The sequence below is a fragment of the Platichthys flesus genome, chromosome 22 (genome assembly GCF_949316205.1).
Source record: "Platichthys flesus chromosome 22, fPlaFle2.1, whole genome shotgun sequence".
Taxonomy (NCBI): domain Eukaryota; kingdom Metazoa; phylum Chordata; class Actinopteri; order Pleuronectiformes; family Pleuronectidae; genus Platichthys; species Platichthys flesus.
In genome coordinates this window covers 1,105,964-1,121,429 of record NC_084966.1, presented here as the reverse complement: position 1 = coordinate 1,121,429, position 15,466 = coordinate 1,105,964, and the positions used below count along the sequence as shown (strand labels likewise).

Genomic DNA, 15,466 nt, shown 5'->3' with positions numbered 1-15,466 from the left:
TCCTGGAAGCATTAGACGCTGGAGCCGACTTGATATTCAGAGAGAAGAGGCTGAGGTGCAGCTGAGTCCAGGGTTTACGTGCACGTGTGTGTGCTCATGCTCGGCTGGATCACCTTTGTGCTGCTACAAGACACCCGTCCCCTTTGTTTCCTCTGTGTGTGTGTGTGTGTGTGTGTGTGTGTGTGGCGGTTGAAGCTCTGTGGCTTGTCACGGTGCGTTAGTATAATCTACAGGTAGAAGGCGGCAGCGTTATAGACAGCTGTCAGAGCGGAGATGGGAATTGGAGGAGGGCGGCCACGGGCACTTTCTGCCTCGTCCCGGGCCACACACATCCATCTTCATCAGCCCTGCTCCGACAGCCTCTTGACCGGGGGGGGGGGCTTCAGTCCGAGCAGATTGGCTAATGTACTGTCACAGAGGAGGACGAGTCGGAGCACCGATCCTCTTGACCCCCCCCGCGCCTCCCTGTGTGAATGGGAGATATCACCGGAGTCAGTTTCCCTCGCCCGGCGCCGGGACCTAATTGGGTGTAAAAGTAATTAGACACAATCAAATCGTCTGCGCCTGTGGCTGTTTGGCCCCCGGGTCGGACTGACCACTCATTAAGAGCAGGTCGTGGGATCAATCCCCACGACGGCCCCGGCGCACCAGCAGCACATTATCAGCCGCGGTGCAGCCGCCGTGTGAGCGCGACACCGGAGCTGCTCGGCGTGTGGAGGTCACAGAGGGTCAGAGCGTTAAGATCTTTACCTGACGGGTCGGATCCCAGCTGCAGGGACGTGAACACTGAAGAAGATCTGTCGCCACACGGAGGGAGAAGCTCCATCTGAAGCTCCATCTGATTACCTGCACTCAGCTCAACCAAACCTAGGATCCAATGGTGTTATAGAACCGCTCTGACTTAAAGTTTGTCTGCCAGAGAACTTTAATCATTATGAAAGATAAATGATCAGAACAAAAGATAATCATCTTTGCTTAAAAGCTGCCTTGAATTCTTAAGTTTTCATAACCTGTGCTTTTATTCAGATTGGATTATTCCTCATCCTTGAATTTAAACTCTATATATCGCCCCCTGGTGGTACACCCTGCCTCCTCCATGTTAGCAGATGGGACATGAACGCAACCAATCCAACCGCTGCACATTACCTCTCTTCCTTCACACTCTGTCAAAAGCAGGCATGAAAATAAACTGCTTCACCTCTGGTGTCACACAGGAGAGTGGCGCCTGCGGTTCCCTCCTGTCAAATCCTGATCTGAGCACTCGGCTGGTATTTCCATATCAAGGACACGTGTGGAATCTGTTGCTCAGCAAAAAAAATCCATTTCTTTATCGTTTCCTTTTGTTTTACGATTCTCTGTCTCCGCTCTGTCCTCTTTGTTTTTCTAAATCTGTATTCATCTGTCTCTTTTAAACTCTGGCTTCCTGTTTTTGTTATTTTTTGTTCCCCTTCCATCTCTCTCACCTTGAAAGAAATATAGAGACGCACATAACAACCCGCCTGCCTCACACGGCGCCGCCTTCTGAAGAACACGCTGAAAACAAATTGCTTTTTGCGCAGGCAGAGACAGAACAAACAACAGAGTCCCCTCGCCGCCGCAGCCTCACCCCGGGCCTTGAACTTTGACCCCGGTCCAATGGAGCGGGACTAATGCGCTTGGAATCGGCCTCTCTTCCTCCGCCCGCCTCAAGGTCCTCCTCCAGCTGCTTTGTTCAGACACGCTGCGTGTGAGTGGTCCAGCGCCGCCGGCTCTCTCACTCGCTCTCGCTCGCTCTCTCTCTCCAGAAGGACGTCAGCGCTCGGCGGCGCTGGACAGCTCCCCCCCCCCCCCCGCTCCACCGGGGGCAGGATGACTGAACCCGGGCGCGAGGCGTTACGCCAAACATGGTGCGCCCGAGCAGCGTCCAGTCAAACTGAACCTTATGTTAAATTCAAGTTGAGATCACAGGGATTCAAAGGACACCAAAAAAACGTCATGTTGAATATCACACAGGACGAGAGGAGCAGAAGTTAAACAGCTCAAAGCAACAGAAACAAAATCCCACTGACCTGAAATGATCCACATGGAAGGATGAGAATGTTCTAGAAGAAGAAAAGACACAAAACAGAGTTACTTCTACTTTTACTGCTCAGATCTTAGTTCTCCAGGTTCACGTTTTGGAAAGAAGTCAGAATAATTTTCAGAGCCCCAAGAAAGACTTAAGTTTCCCCTTAAGTTTCCCCTTAAGTTTCCCCTTAAGTTTCCCCTTAAGTTTCCCCTTGAATTACACACTCCCTGCCTGGGCCTACGAGTCCCTTGAATGGCTTCTGGTGATTAGAATTTTAATAATTAAGGTCCTATTAATGAGGATTCACAAAACAATAACCAACACACAGCCCCCCCCAGCCCCAAACACAACTTTATCAAATTGAATAATAATCAGATTTGATTTAATAGTGCCGCCCGTAGATTCACGTCTGTCTTGTTCTTTTAAATCTGAAACCAAATGACATGAATCTCTTTGTTTACCTGCTAATAATCCACAAGACTGTGAGAGAACAAGCCCTCATAACAAGTCGTACACTTCTAGAACACACAAACACACACACAATAGATTTCAGGAACCAGTGCGGCTGATTGCTTTGAGGCAAAAGCATGTGTCGTGTCGTTTCACCTGATTTTCATTCAGCAGCACAACAAGCGTTTTCTATTGGTGATGTGAACATTAGAGCGAGCCCCCCCGAGGGTCCGCGGTACCAGTTTCTATTTGAGGACACTGTTTACTTATTCAATACAACAATAATTCTGTGAATGTATTCCAGCCCGAGGCCTGAACATCCTGCATATTTGTCCAATGAAGCATCCGGATCCTCCGCGGCGCCACCAGCGCAGCTCATTTGACGAGAGCACGGCCGTTATTAGCCGCTAAATAAAGTGTCGGGGAGGGGGGGGGGCTCAAGAGAGGTTTGTAGGCCATGGGTCTGCATCTTATTTAACAGACCTCTCTCATCTTCCTCTTCTCTCATCGTTCTCTTCCTCGCTCCTTTATCATAATCCTCCTCTTCCTCCACTTCTCTCTCTCCTCTTATTTTTTGTCTCCTCATCTTCCTCTCCTCTTCCCTCTTTTTCCTCCTCTCTCTCTCCTCTTCCTCTGTGTCTCCTCTCCTCTTCCTTCTTTCCTCAACCTCTTTCTATTCGTCTTCTTCTTTCCTTTCCCTTTTTATTGCACTTTCCTTTTCCTTTGTTTCCTTTTTCCTCCTGTTATTTTCCTGGACTCTAACTCTCTTCTTATCGCTGGATGCCTTGTCCTTTTCTCTTGTTCTTTCTGTTCGTCTTTTAATTCCTCACCTCCTCCTCCCCCCCCCCCCTCATCAATCCAATCCAGCCTCGTCCTAATGAGACGTTAACAGCTCCAGCCTGTTACCATCTGCTCTTATTACCGCCCTGTCACCTCCTCCCTGGGCCTCGTCTCCTTCCCTCCTTCTCTCTCTCTCTACCTGCTTCTTCTCTTCTTACTCACGGATGTAAATAATGCTCTTTGGCCAAATACCAGACAGACGTGATGGATGTGGTCAGAGTTCGTCTTCCTCCAAATAAAGTCAACAGACGCAGTTTCCATCTGATTTAAAAGTGAATTTAAAGATGAGACACTGAACCTCCTCCTAACCCGGGTCACCTTGCCCCAAAATTTCACAGGACGGACGAGACTCCTCTGAGGATATAACAGGATCAGGAAGTCGTCCTGAACACGAGGAAACACAAAGAGTCAGAGAATGATATAATAAAAGCAATACGAAAACAAATCATTCAATAAAGATGGACGAGTCTCCACCTCCTCCAGAAATGAAGCTCAAATATCCTGAATTATTTCACGATCTGTTTGTTGTTTATTGAAATGAGACTTGGGAAACATCCTTACAGTCACAGCAGAGCTCTATGTTAACGTGCACCACGGCTAATGGCTGATTACCAATCCTCCACCAACGAGGCCCTAATGACGGCAGCACTTACAAACCTATTTCCTCTAGAAAACGATACTCCTGGTTATTTTTAGCCCAATTATTGTCAAATGAATGAATTGGATATTGGCTGTGAGGGATGTTTATCTCTTGTGTAGTTGAGCAGGTTCAAACCCTGAGACCAGAGAGCGTCTGACACTTTCATCCACTGCACTTCATCTGGAAATGACTTGATATGAGCCTATGAAGCTTTACTCGGTTTAATCTATCAAAACAAAGGAACATGTGCTATAGAAGTGAACGTCTGACCTGAGAACAGCAGCATCACATGAAGCTCCATCAGCAGCTTCTGGAGCTTTCAGAGCTTCCTCTCTGGCGTCTTTGAATTCCTGTGGACGATGAATTTCATCTGTTTACACAGGGTCGCTCTCCGGTGATCCCTCTCACTCGCTTACTTGTAATTTCTTCAGGAAACCGGATTTCAGGCCCAAGTGAGGGTGTGTGTGTGTGTGGGGGGGGGGGGGTTCAGTGACGCATCACTATTACACAATCGCTCCTTCTGTCATCTCACTCGCTCTCCCCGGTATTTATCCCTCGTCCTCCTCCTTCCCCGAGCTCCTGTCGCTAACTCACTTCCTGCAGTGATGTCCCAGCGGGTGTACAGCGCCGCCCCGGGCCCCGGCAATAACAATAGCCATTAAACGGCATATCATTGCCGAGCCGCGGGCAATGTCATCCATTCTGCGGACCGGCCCGCCGATGGCCGCTCCTATTGGCCTGATGGTTTTATATCACGTTGAATAAGTGCTGGTGCGGCTGAGCGGCTGATGTATGGTCTCATTATATTGTTTGACGGCCGTGGTTGAGCCGGGTGATTATGCTGCTGATAAACCGCAGGGACTGAGGGACCCGGTGGGCTGATAGGCTCATTAAGACGGGTATCGATCTGAAGCATTGACTTATTGTGTGTGTGTGTGGGTGTGTGTGTGTGTGGGGGGGGGGTCTGTACTTGTTGATGATGATTTTGTGAGTCCCTATGTAACCGGATGTGTATTCAGATATAGTTTATCTGCTGTCTGGTTGAATCTAGGTGTGTGTGTGTGTATTTGTAAGTCCCTGTACTGTAAATGTGTGTTAATCTTAATGTGTAAGTGTGTGTGTGTGTGTGTGTGTGTGTGTCCCTCCCTCTGGCGCAGATCTTTTCACAGCTCGGTTACAGGTGCCAGCTCCTGCTCTTTATATTTATTAGCCGGGGCTTTGTGGGGCGGCTCGCCGTGCGGCGGGTGGCCGGCCAGCTGCTGGGATCTGCTCGGTGTCAGCTGTTACCGGCAGCCAGGCAGCGAGGAGGAGGAGGAGGAGGAGGAGGAGGAGGAGGAGGAGGAGGAGGCTTGTCATAACCTTGAATTGGAATTGGTTGTGTATGTGCACAGCTGGTGAGCTGCTACTCTTTGTCAGCTGTGATAGCAGCTGACACCGGGCTGTGATTTGTTTAGCAGTGGGCCCACCGCAGCCCACACTGATGTCTGCCAGTTCTGACTGAGCTTCACGTTCACACCCCTGGACGCGGAGTGTTATTATTTGTCTTTCAGAAACATATCAATGTGCACGCTGCAGAAATCGTGACGCCCGGAGCGAGCGTTTAGAAATATTCAGACTTCAGAGCAAAATAAAAGGTTTTTAGCGCTTTCACAATAAAAGCAGCGTCTGTGAGGAATGTTTGTCATATTTTGGGCACTAGTTTCTATAAAAGAGGTGGGAGAATGAAATGAATGAACTAAAGCTGTGTGTGTGTTTGTGTGTTGTCAGCTGGTGGAGCCCCTGACCCCCAGTGGAACGGCCCCTAACCAGGCTCAGCTGAGGATCCTAAAGGAGACGGAGCTGAAGAAGGTCAAGATCCTGGGATCAGGAGCATTTGGGACCGTCTACAAGGTCAGTGTGCACTCACAAGAGCCTGTGTGTGTCTGTGTGTGTGTGTGTGTGTGTGTGTGTGTGTGTGCGTGAACAGGATTCACACACAGGCCCTCCTTCAAGTGTACAGATTACATATCCAATGTTGCTCGTCCAACAGCTCCACAACCTAAACAATAAGTGTGTTTCCTCCGTGTCTCCTGACGGACGCGAGCCTCCGGCGGCTCGAGGACCTGGAACACAATCGGATGTTTTCAAATCCAAATCCAAATGCCCTTGGCAGGAAATATTCATATCACCCTGAAACTCAGCAAAACCACTGAATAAATACTGCACCTCCTGGCTCTGATTCCTCTCGACATCAGTATTGATGGGTTGTGTTTTAATTTTATTGCTGTATTTCATTGCAATTAAGTTGCATACGTAGTCTATTATCAATTTATAGCCTGGTTATGATCCACAGCTCTTTGCCTGTAGCAGGTGATTGAATTTAAGCTCAATAAAGTGAATTCAAGTATAACATGTCTTCAATTTGATTATTGTCTCGACGTCAGTAAACAGTTAATGTCTCGATCTCTAGTTTCACGTCTTCTTCAAGTTGAGAGCCCAACAGACGTGTTGTGTCACCGGTCTTCAGAGCACGTTGTCTGTCCTCCGGTGGGAGTCTCAGAGGTGTTGTCCAATGAGCAGCCACGTGTCTGTAGAACCCGACGTACTAAAACACCAGCTCACAAACCAGTGGGGGATGTGGGACCCTTTTAAAAATCATCCTTTCTCCATGTTTCAGGGCATCTGGGTCCCAGAGGGCGAGACGGTGAAAATCCCCGTGGCCATCAAAATCCTCAACGAGACCACGGGACCTAAAGCCAACGTGGAGTTCATGGACGTGAGTATTTATCACTGCCGCAATTTGTGTCGACTTTCATTTGTGCGTATCCTCGTCCGTGCTGTCAGGCCGACGCCCAGCCTGTCACTCACCGGCTTGATGTGTTCGACGGTAAATTCTTCTGAGAGTTCCATCTCAATCAGAGGCGGTAATAAAGTGAAGTCACCACACAGCCGGCCGCGTACTGAACAGGACTCTATTAAGAAAACAGCTCTTGTTTATGAGAGGGGACTTTATTGGAATCCAGGAGTGACGGAGGAGGGGGGGCGAGGGAGTTTCCAGTTCCTCCCAGCTCCTCTGTCACCGCTCTCCTTCCTCTGGTGAATCTCCACAACCACAGGGTCTCTGTGCTTCACCAGGAGCTGGAACCAAGTGTTAGAGACAGAGGCTGTGAGGAGGAGCAGCAGCAGAGGACAGTAGGAGCATGAAAACCTTCAAATGATCAACCTGAGTGTGAGCACGCCTCCTGTGCGCCTCCTTTGTTGCAGCGTTGCTTGATTTGCCAACTTCCAGTAGTCGGAGCCTGTTTTAGTGTTTATTGTGAAAAACATTATTACAGCAGGTCTCTCGATTTAAAATAAATTAGGTTTTATAATTCCTTTGAACGAGCCAACGACACGGCAGCAATTCGTCCTTCTTCTTCCGCTCTCTCTCTTTCTCTCTCTCTCTCTCTCTCTCTCTCTCTCTCTCTCTCTCTCTCTCTCGCTCTCTCGCTCTCTCTTTCTCTCTCTCTCTCTCTCTCTGTCCAGCTTCCCCCTCTCTCTCCTCTCCTCCCAGCGGGGGTCTCTGTCCATCCAGAGCCAATATGCTCTGTCTGCCGGCTTGTTAAACAGCAATCTAAAGGCAGGCTCACGCCTCACCACTGGGAAACTAGCCACTGGAGTGCCAGCTCCACACACACTCTGAAACCCAACACATACAAACACACACACACACACACACACACACACATATAATCTAACGCTGCACACTTTACAACAAAAGGCTCCCCAGGTGGGAGCGGTGGCCTCGCTGGCATGTGAGAGATGCAGCCCGATTTGCTTGTGTTGGCAAATATGTGACTGAGCGATATGTGAAATACTCTCATTTAGTGAGTGTTGATGCACACACACACAGACACACACACGTGTTTGCTGGAACATGCATCACTTTCAGCTCTGCCAGTCGATCGCCCTGCGTCTGTGCGTGTGTGATAGAAAGTGAGCAAGTGAGTTAGATGTGGAAGGAAGGTCAGCCGGCGGTAATGGAGGTCAGCGCTGAGGGAGATGAGAGAGAAACCAAAACACACACATTCCTGCGCGCACACTCACACACGCTGCACAACTCCTTGTAACGTTTGCCCTGGGAGTAAAAAGCAGGAGCAGGAATTTAGCCCGACATAGTTTACGACTCGTGGGTCTGTTGGGATCACAGAGTGAGAAGAAAAGACTCAAACACTGTCCTCCCTGTTTCTTCCTCTGCTGGTCCCGGGTGGACGTGGCTGAGGCAGCACGGAGCGGCCACACGGGGAAGCAGCTGGCTTTATGAAGTGGAGATGTAGTGAGTCTACTTTGGAGGCTGTGTTTAAATCAGGCCACCTATAGCCTATGACCCCCCCCCCCCCCTGTTTAGAATGAATCTACTCACACACGGCAGCCGCCCCCCCCCCCCCCCCCCCAACTCTCCCTCTGAGCTCATTCTCTAGCATCTAAATTTAAAAAGGCACCTCATCTATCTATCTGCTGCCCCGGGGCCAAGCCTGGATACACACCTCCTCGACCAGAGAGAGAGAGTGTGTGTCCTTGAGTGTGCGAGTGCTTTAGAGATCTGCCGGGAGTGTGTGTCCATGTGAGTGGACACGAGATGTGGAAGAGATGAGGGCTGAAGTGTTTTCGAGCCAGAGTGCTGCTTCTGCTCTGCCCTAATGCAGAAACACGCCAGCCCCCCCCCCGTAGTAACACTTCATCACCGGCTCACATCCTCCCGCTGGCCGCGCCGCAATAACAATTACCCACCGCCGATCCTCCAATGTTCAAACCTCTGCGTCCATCTGCTGCCGAGCGAGAGAGACCGGAGCCGAGCCAGAAAAGGCATTAACACTCCCAATCAAACCAGAGGGAGAAATGAAGAGTCGCTCATGGAATCAGACACACGGGGGCTTTGTGTTGTTTTTAGTGTTTCCATTGTGTTGGTGCAACATTTAAAAACGTCTCTGTGTTAAGATACAGATGAAAACCCGGCTCTGAAGGTTTGTGCAGGATCTCCTCTCCCGGCGAGACGCTCCGTGGACAGATGCTGTGCATGCAGATATCCTCATCATCCCACAGGTCTTAATTTATGCATGGAAGTCCACCTCCAGCAGGAAGTCTGGAGTACAGTGCAGCTTCATCCGAGGATAATAGATGCGTGGACAGACACACTGAGCTCTGCTTAGTCACAGGAGATAATCGAGCAGTGACATGAGAGTCCAGTTCCCTCTGAGCTTCCAAGATTCCTCTGTGTTGGTCACAGAAACCAGTGAAACAAGTGACCCCAGTGAATAATCATGTTTTCTCTGTTGAGGTTTTTATATATTTATATTTAATGTCCACACACTGCAACAGTCGCCTTAGTCCCTCTCTGTCCTCGTCCCCCCCTCTCACCCAGGAGGCCCTGATCATGGCCAGCATGGAGCACCCCCACCTGGTGCGTCTGCTGGGCGTCTGCCTGAGCCCCACCATCCAGCTGGTCACCCAGCTCATGCCCCACGGCTGCCTGCTCGACTACGTGCACGAGCACAAGGACAACATCGGCTCCCAGCTGCTGCTCAACTGGTGCGTCCAAATCGCCAAGGTAAGAGGACAGAGCGGCGTGGTCGTGTGTGTCTGCACGACTCCACCGGTGTGTGTGGCTGGTTTGTGTTCATGTCGTGAGAATCTGATGTTTTCCAACCTGCGTTTGATGTATGGTGACATGGAGAAGGGGTTTCTAAAAGCTTTCTCACATCCTTCATTTCCACGTCCCTGCACAACAATGTGTTGTTTCTCTGCAGCACACACAACCCCCCTTCCCCTCGATCTCAGCTACACAACACACGTTCCTCCTTCAGGAAACCAGGGACGATGCAAGATATGAACAAATTAAGTCAAAACAGAATCTGCACTGCGGCTCGTTGAAACATGGTGTGTGCTCTCGCTTTCCCAAATAACATGTGTGTGTGTCTCGTTTGCAAATGAAGGCGACGCAGCTCGGCAGCTTGATTGTGTCACAGCCGGGGAAGATTTAACTTGTGTGAGTTATTACTGCAGGAGGGCTGGGGGGGGGGGGGCTGTGCAGGGAGACGTGTGGCAGCAGCATCAGATCCTTGAGATTATCCCACTAAAGTCTGATTTACAGTCGACTTCCATCAGTTTGATACTTGATGTGTTTTGTTGGCAGAGTCGAGCTTTGTTGTCGTTGCTGTTTAGTGTTAAACTCACCCACTGGTTTGTGAGTTTGACTTTTCGTCCAGCGCCATCTTGAAACCCCTCTGCAGCTTCACATCTATTTACTCACTAACACGTCTGAGAGCAGAATGTCCTGCTGCATTCTGCATGTGTGAACTCCAGAGAAGGTCCAGACCCTGATCTTGGGTCAGATCCTGTCTGCAGTTGTTGAATTTTTAAATGGAGGCTCAATAAGAAGTCACAAAGCTGCAGGACTCCATGAAGACAGTCTCCATGTGAAGCTAACTTCCTGTTTCCATAGATCTCCTCTTCACCAGTCAGGCTGTTGGTATTGATCCACATTGATAAAGAGAATAGATTCTGGTATGAAGGGTCTGAGTGGTTCTCATGGACGTTGGTGTGGGGGGGGGGGGGCTGCAGCTCTTCAGCAACACGTTACTTAAGCAGCTTGGCCTAATTGGGTTTGATTTCACCTGTGGAGGCAGGAGAGCAGACGTGTCAGCTCCTCTGTGAGCGAGGAGGAGTGAGGAGGAGAATCATTCACCCCCCCCCCACGTCCTCCATCCTCTCCTCCCTGTGACAGTCACTTCAGTAAATAGACGGTGATTTACAGAGATAACTGCCCTTCGTTCTTATTGACGGATGATCTGTTTCTATTGAGTGAATTAGTGAATCAATGTGGAGGAGTCCATCGAGCTTCTTGTTCCTATTCGCTGCAGAAGGTTCTGGATAATAAGGAAAAGCAACATTAGGCTCTCACCACGCGAGGCAGCGTGATTGGTCGAGGAGTCGTTGTCCTGCAGAAGCTGCTCATGGAGCTAAACGACTCGTTCCAGCCTGGTAGCTCCTCTGTTCCTCTCTGGGGTGTTAGCCCCTTGGATCCACCTCACCGGGCCTCCATCACATCACCAGGAGGCCTTCTTCAAACCAAAGATATTCTCTCAGGTGTTTGCCCGTGAGCATCAATGTGTCTTTGCATTCATGTCTGTGTGTGTGTGTGTGTGTGTCTGTGGGCATGTGAGGTGAATAAATACCACGAGTCCTCTTCTCTGAGTGGTTTTTTCGCTCTCCAGGTAATGATGGGGAACCTCTTCTCCAGAAGAGCAGCATCCTTCCACAGACACACACTTCTCTGGCAAAGAGGAGAATAATTCCCCCTCTGTCCTCAATTAGCTGTGAAAAGGTTGTTGTGCACGGGGGGGGCAGACAGAAGGTGTGAAAAGAGCAGAGTGGGTAGAAAAGTAAAGATCACAGGACGTATGGAGCGACTGAAGACGAGGTTTCCACTCTTCATCTCAGCAGGAGAGGAAGTCAGTGTCAGGAGTTCAGGAGGTGTGACTGCGTCTGGGTAATTATCACCACTCACACATTAAAGACTGAGAATTATTATAATTAAGATCAATTAGAAGTTCGTTCTAATATCAAATTAAACAGCCGTGTGATTCGCTGACGGCCTCTACAGGATTTACACACTCACAACAACTCTTACAGATTAATGATAAAAGAACACAAAGTACAAAGTGCTGCACAACAACACAACAAATGGTTAAAACTCAGAAAGGAAGAGCATCAATAGAAATGATAATAGACTTGAGAGGAGGCAGCGACTCAGGATGGATAATTTAACCTCTAACAATTGATCGTACATCACACAACAGCGTCGCTCTACCTGGAGAACTGCTCTGTAATCTGAGTCGGTAAACACAGAGGGACCGTGACCATCGCTCTCCTTCAGTCAGAGAGCGTAAACATCATTACTCTGCTGTTAATAACTGCCCTCCATAGTCTCCTGTTCATAAAGGAGACGGGGGGGGGGCCTCCCCGCCATCGCTCTTCATCACACGCTCAATGGAAGAATGGAAACACAATTATTTTGGGAGATATAATTAAGTATGCCGGGGGCCTGATAGCGTTTCTACACAATCCGTCTTTTTAAAATGTTAACTTGTGGAAATATGAAGCACAAACAGTCGAGAGGTGTTCTTGAGTAAAGCACCTGAGGGACTTGAACACATGACTGAGGCTGAGCTGAGGTTCGAAGGATGAGACTGAAGCAGAGCAACACACTCTGACACACTCCCTTCAGCTGGGATTCAGTCACACACACACCAGCCTGACGAGCCTGAGGATCTTTACCTGATATCCCTGAATCTACTTAGTTACTCTGAGTATTCACAGAGAAATGCCCCAGAAGAGAAGAACTCTGTGCTCCAGTTACACATCATGTGATGGCGGTTTGCCAGCCGCCGCCGCCGCCGCCACAACAACTGCACCAACACCAGCCGTATGTGGGCTGTGACCCGGGCGGTTGACCGCTGTGCTGCAAATTGATTGGCCGAGGCCTGTCGCCAGGCAGTGACTCTTCATCACTGAGTGTTTTGGGCATTGAGATAATGGCCCCCATTAATCTACAGCCACACTCAGGGCTGCCCCAGTCCGACCGGAGCGTGCACACACACAGACACACACACACACAAACACACACACGCGTGGGCCTACATGATGCAGGACACACAGTCTCTTTCGATCTGTGTGAACTGCCTTTAATTTATTCTCAGTCTTTCATTTCCCTTTTTTCTTCCACCTTTCTATTTCTCTCTCATCCTCTATTTCCTCTCAATTTATTTTACTTTCCTGTTCTTAATGTTGTTTGTTGTCTTTTCCCTCCTTTCCTTTCCTTTCCTTTCCTTTCCTTTCCTTTCCTCCCCCCCCCCCTTCTGTCCATCCTCCCCTTGCCTTCATCTCAACTCCTTCTCTCTGCTCTCCTCTTCTTCCCGTTCTCTCCATCCTTCCTTCCTCCTCCTCACTTGTTGTCTCCTCCGTTCACTTGTAAACATTTTTTGTGTCTTTTCTTTTTTACCGCGCTGCACACTTCTCTGTTTCCATGGCGGCCCTGTGCCGGGGTGAGCACAGGTCAAAGTTTGACCCACATCTCCTGGTACATTACACACTCCAGGCCACGTATCCTCGAGTGACTCTGTGTGTGTGTCTGTGTGTGTGTCTGTGTGTGTGTGTGTGTCTAGGTGCATGTGTGCATGGTTACAAAACTAGAAATATGACCTCCTTCTCGCTATTCTTTCTCTTTCAGTCTCCCTCTCTTGTCTCCATCTTCTTTTTATTTTACTCTCTCACTCCCTCTCTTTCAATCTCTCTCTCTCTCTCTCTCTCTCTCTCTCTCCCACACACACTCACACACAAACACACACACAGTGCAGAGTATTTCTTTTTCATTAGCTTTTGGATTATTAATGGAATAATTAGGTCTGGGATGTATTTTAATGAACAAATCAATCACTGAATTAAATATGGGATCGGAACCCAGTGCATGTGGGTCTACGGGAGTCTTTTAATTTTCCTCCCCTCTTTCTCTCCCTCTGTCTTATTCTCTCCGTCTTCCTTTCACAAGTTCCTCTCCTCGGGCTCAGTGTAATGAAAGTAGCCCAGATTCGACGGGTAGCTGTCCTGTCGTGAAATGATTGGCCGTGGCAGCGCGGGCCGAGCCGGGACCTTGATTGGTTTTCGGGGGGTGCTGGCGGTGGGACGGCGTGTATCTAGGTCACAGTCGGGGCCCGTGGTCGGCGTCGGGGCGAGGGAGCCCAGTGATTCCAGTAAACACAGCCGATGGCAAACTGGTGGACTGACATTAACACAACATGCCCTGCAGGAGAGGCCTGCAGGTGGAGGAGAGCTGATCTGTGGACAGTTCTCCACAGATTGACAGTGCTAATGATGGCGCAGAACATTGACCTTAAATAATTTGTCCAAGGCGAGCTCGTTACTGTACCACGTCCTGGTGAAATATGCATGGAGGCGTGTGGGCAGGAGCAAAGATTTGTTTAAATGTATAGTATTTGCTTTGAGTTAAAGTCCGTGAGGAAAACTAAGCACATGCAGGGTCGAGGAAAATACCACATACACACACACACACACACACACACACACACACACACACACACACACTCCTTCACGCTGTGTTTTCTGGCTGCCTCAGCAGACGTGTCCTGCCACTGCTTACTCAGGGAAAGGAAAAGTTAAATCTCTGGACTTTTAAATGTGGCTCCTGATCCTTGGCCCCTCATAGATGCACTGATCTGTACGTGTGTGTGTGTGTGTGTTTGTGTGTGTTTGTGTGTTACTGAGTGTGTGTGTGTAGATCTGCATCCCGCGGTGGCTCCCTGGAGATGCCGCCACCCGATGGCAGGAGATGCGGTCTGGTCAGGCTTAGCGCTCGGCTCTCCGTGTCATTCATGTCCCTGCAAACGCTGCTGAGCAAACACTTCTCTCCTGGACTCATTAGCTGAAACACTTTCTCCCCTGCCCCCCCCCCCCCCCTCTCTCTCTGGAGGATGGATTCCTCTCACTCCCCCCCCCCTGTGCGTCTCATCAGGTCCTCACATCTCGGTGGAGGAAAGTCTCAATGGACTCCTGCTCCTGTGGGATACCATCATTTACATATTTATTTATCTTTTCTCTTTATTTTGACACACAGACTCCAGACCAGAGGTATACAGGAGTTTTATTTATAGAGCGCATTTCTTTTGAGTTAGATTCAACGTGCTGTATAGAGACACATCCAGAAAAGATCCAGAGCAACTGTCTCCTACGTTGCTCTGGAGTCAGGAGCAACCTGCCTACTTCCATCTGGATTTAAAGGAAACCAGTTCCTCAGTGAATCCCATTTGTCAGTGAACATGTTCACACAGTGAATATTGTTTTATACAACACACAGTAGTCGTCCTGGAGCTGTGAGTAAAAGGTGTAATGGCAGGAGCAATTAACTGCAGAGTGATGAAAACAGTCGGCTCTGCACTAAAGGCAATTATGATTATTAACCAGAGAGAATCACGACTGGTGTCAACAGCTTCCACTTGATTCCCAGTTACCGGCTGATGAGTGGATAACACGCAGCCCGGAGGTGAGATGGTTTTCATCCTCAGCTTGTTTATCAAGTCAGACACGAGCAGGAAGTGGAAAGAGTCCGACGGCTGCTGGAGGACATCAGAATCACCGCGTGCAGGAAGTTGACTGACGTGTGGCAAACGAGCCTCGTCAAAATAAAAGAGAAGTGAGACGACCGCCGGTGAAGCTGCTTCCAGAACGTTCCACCGCTTCAGTTTGACTTTTATGAGTCGACATTAAAGCATCTCGTCAGTTTGGGCTCAAACGTTGAGCAGCTAAATTAATTATTGATCTTAATAGTCGTCCCACAGAATCGTGTATATATTCTATAATATTCAGGACTCAGGGTCGACCCACTCGTTCTCTCCGGACCTTTAAAATGCTTCCATGGTTTCTGAATTTAATTCAGATCAATTAATGTGGGCTTCAAC

At 49.1% G+C, this 15,466-nt stretch overlaps 1 protein-coding gene across 1 annotated transcript in view; it reads left to right on the top strand.

Annotated features, from left to right (window-relative positions):
* The window catches only part of LOC133933829 (receptor tyrosine-protein kinase erbB-4-like), a 161,948-nt gene that overhangs the window by 132,775 nt on the left and 13,707 nt on the right, over window positions 1-15,466 (top strand). Inside the window, exons 18-20 of the mRNA XM_062381066.1 lie at window positions 5,745-5,867; window positions 6,634-6,732; window positions 9,361-9,543. Coding sequence (XP_062237050.1) covers window positions 5,745-5,867; window positions 6,634-6,732; window positions 9,361-9,543 — 405 coding nt within the window. The remainder of the gene's footprint in view (window positions 1-5,744; window positions 5,868-6,633; window positions 6,733-9,360; window positions 9,544-15,466) is intronic.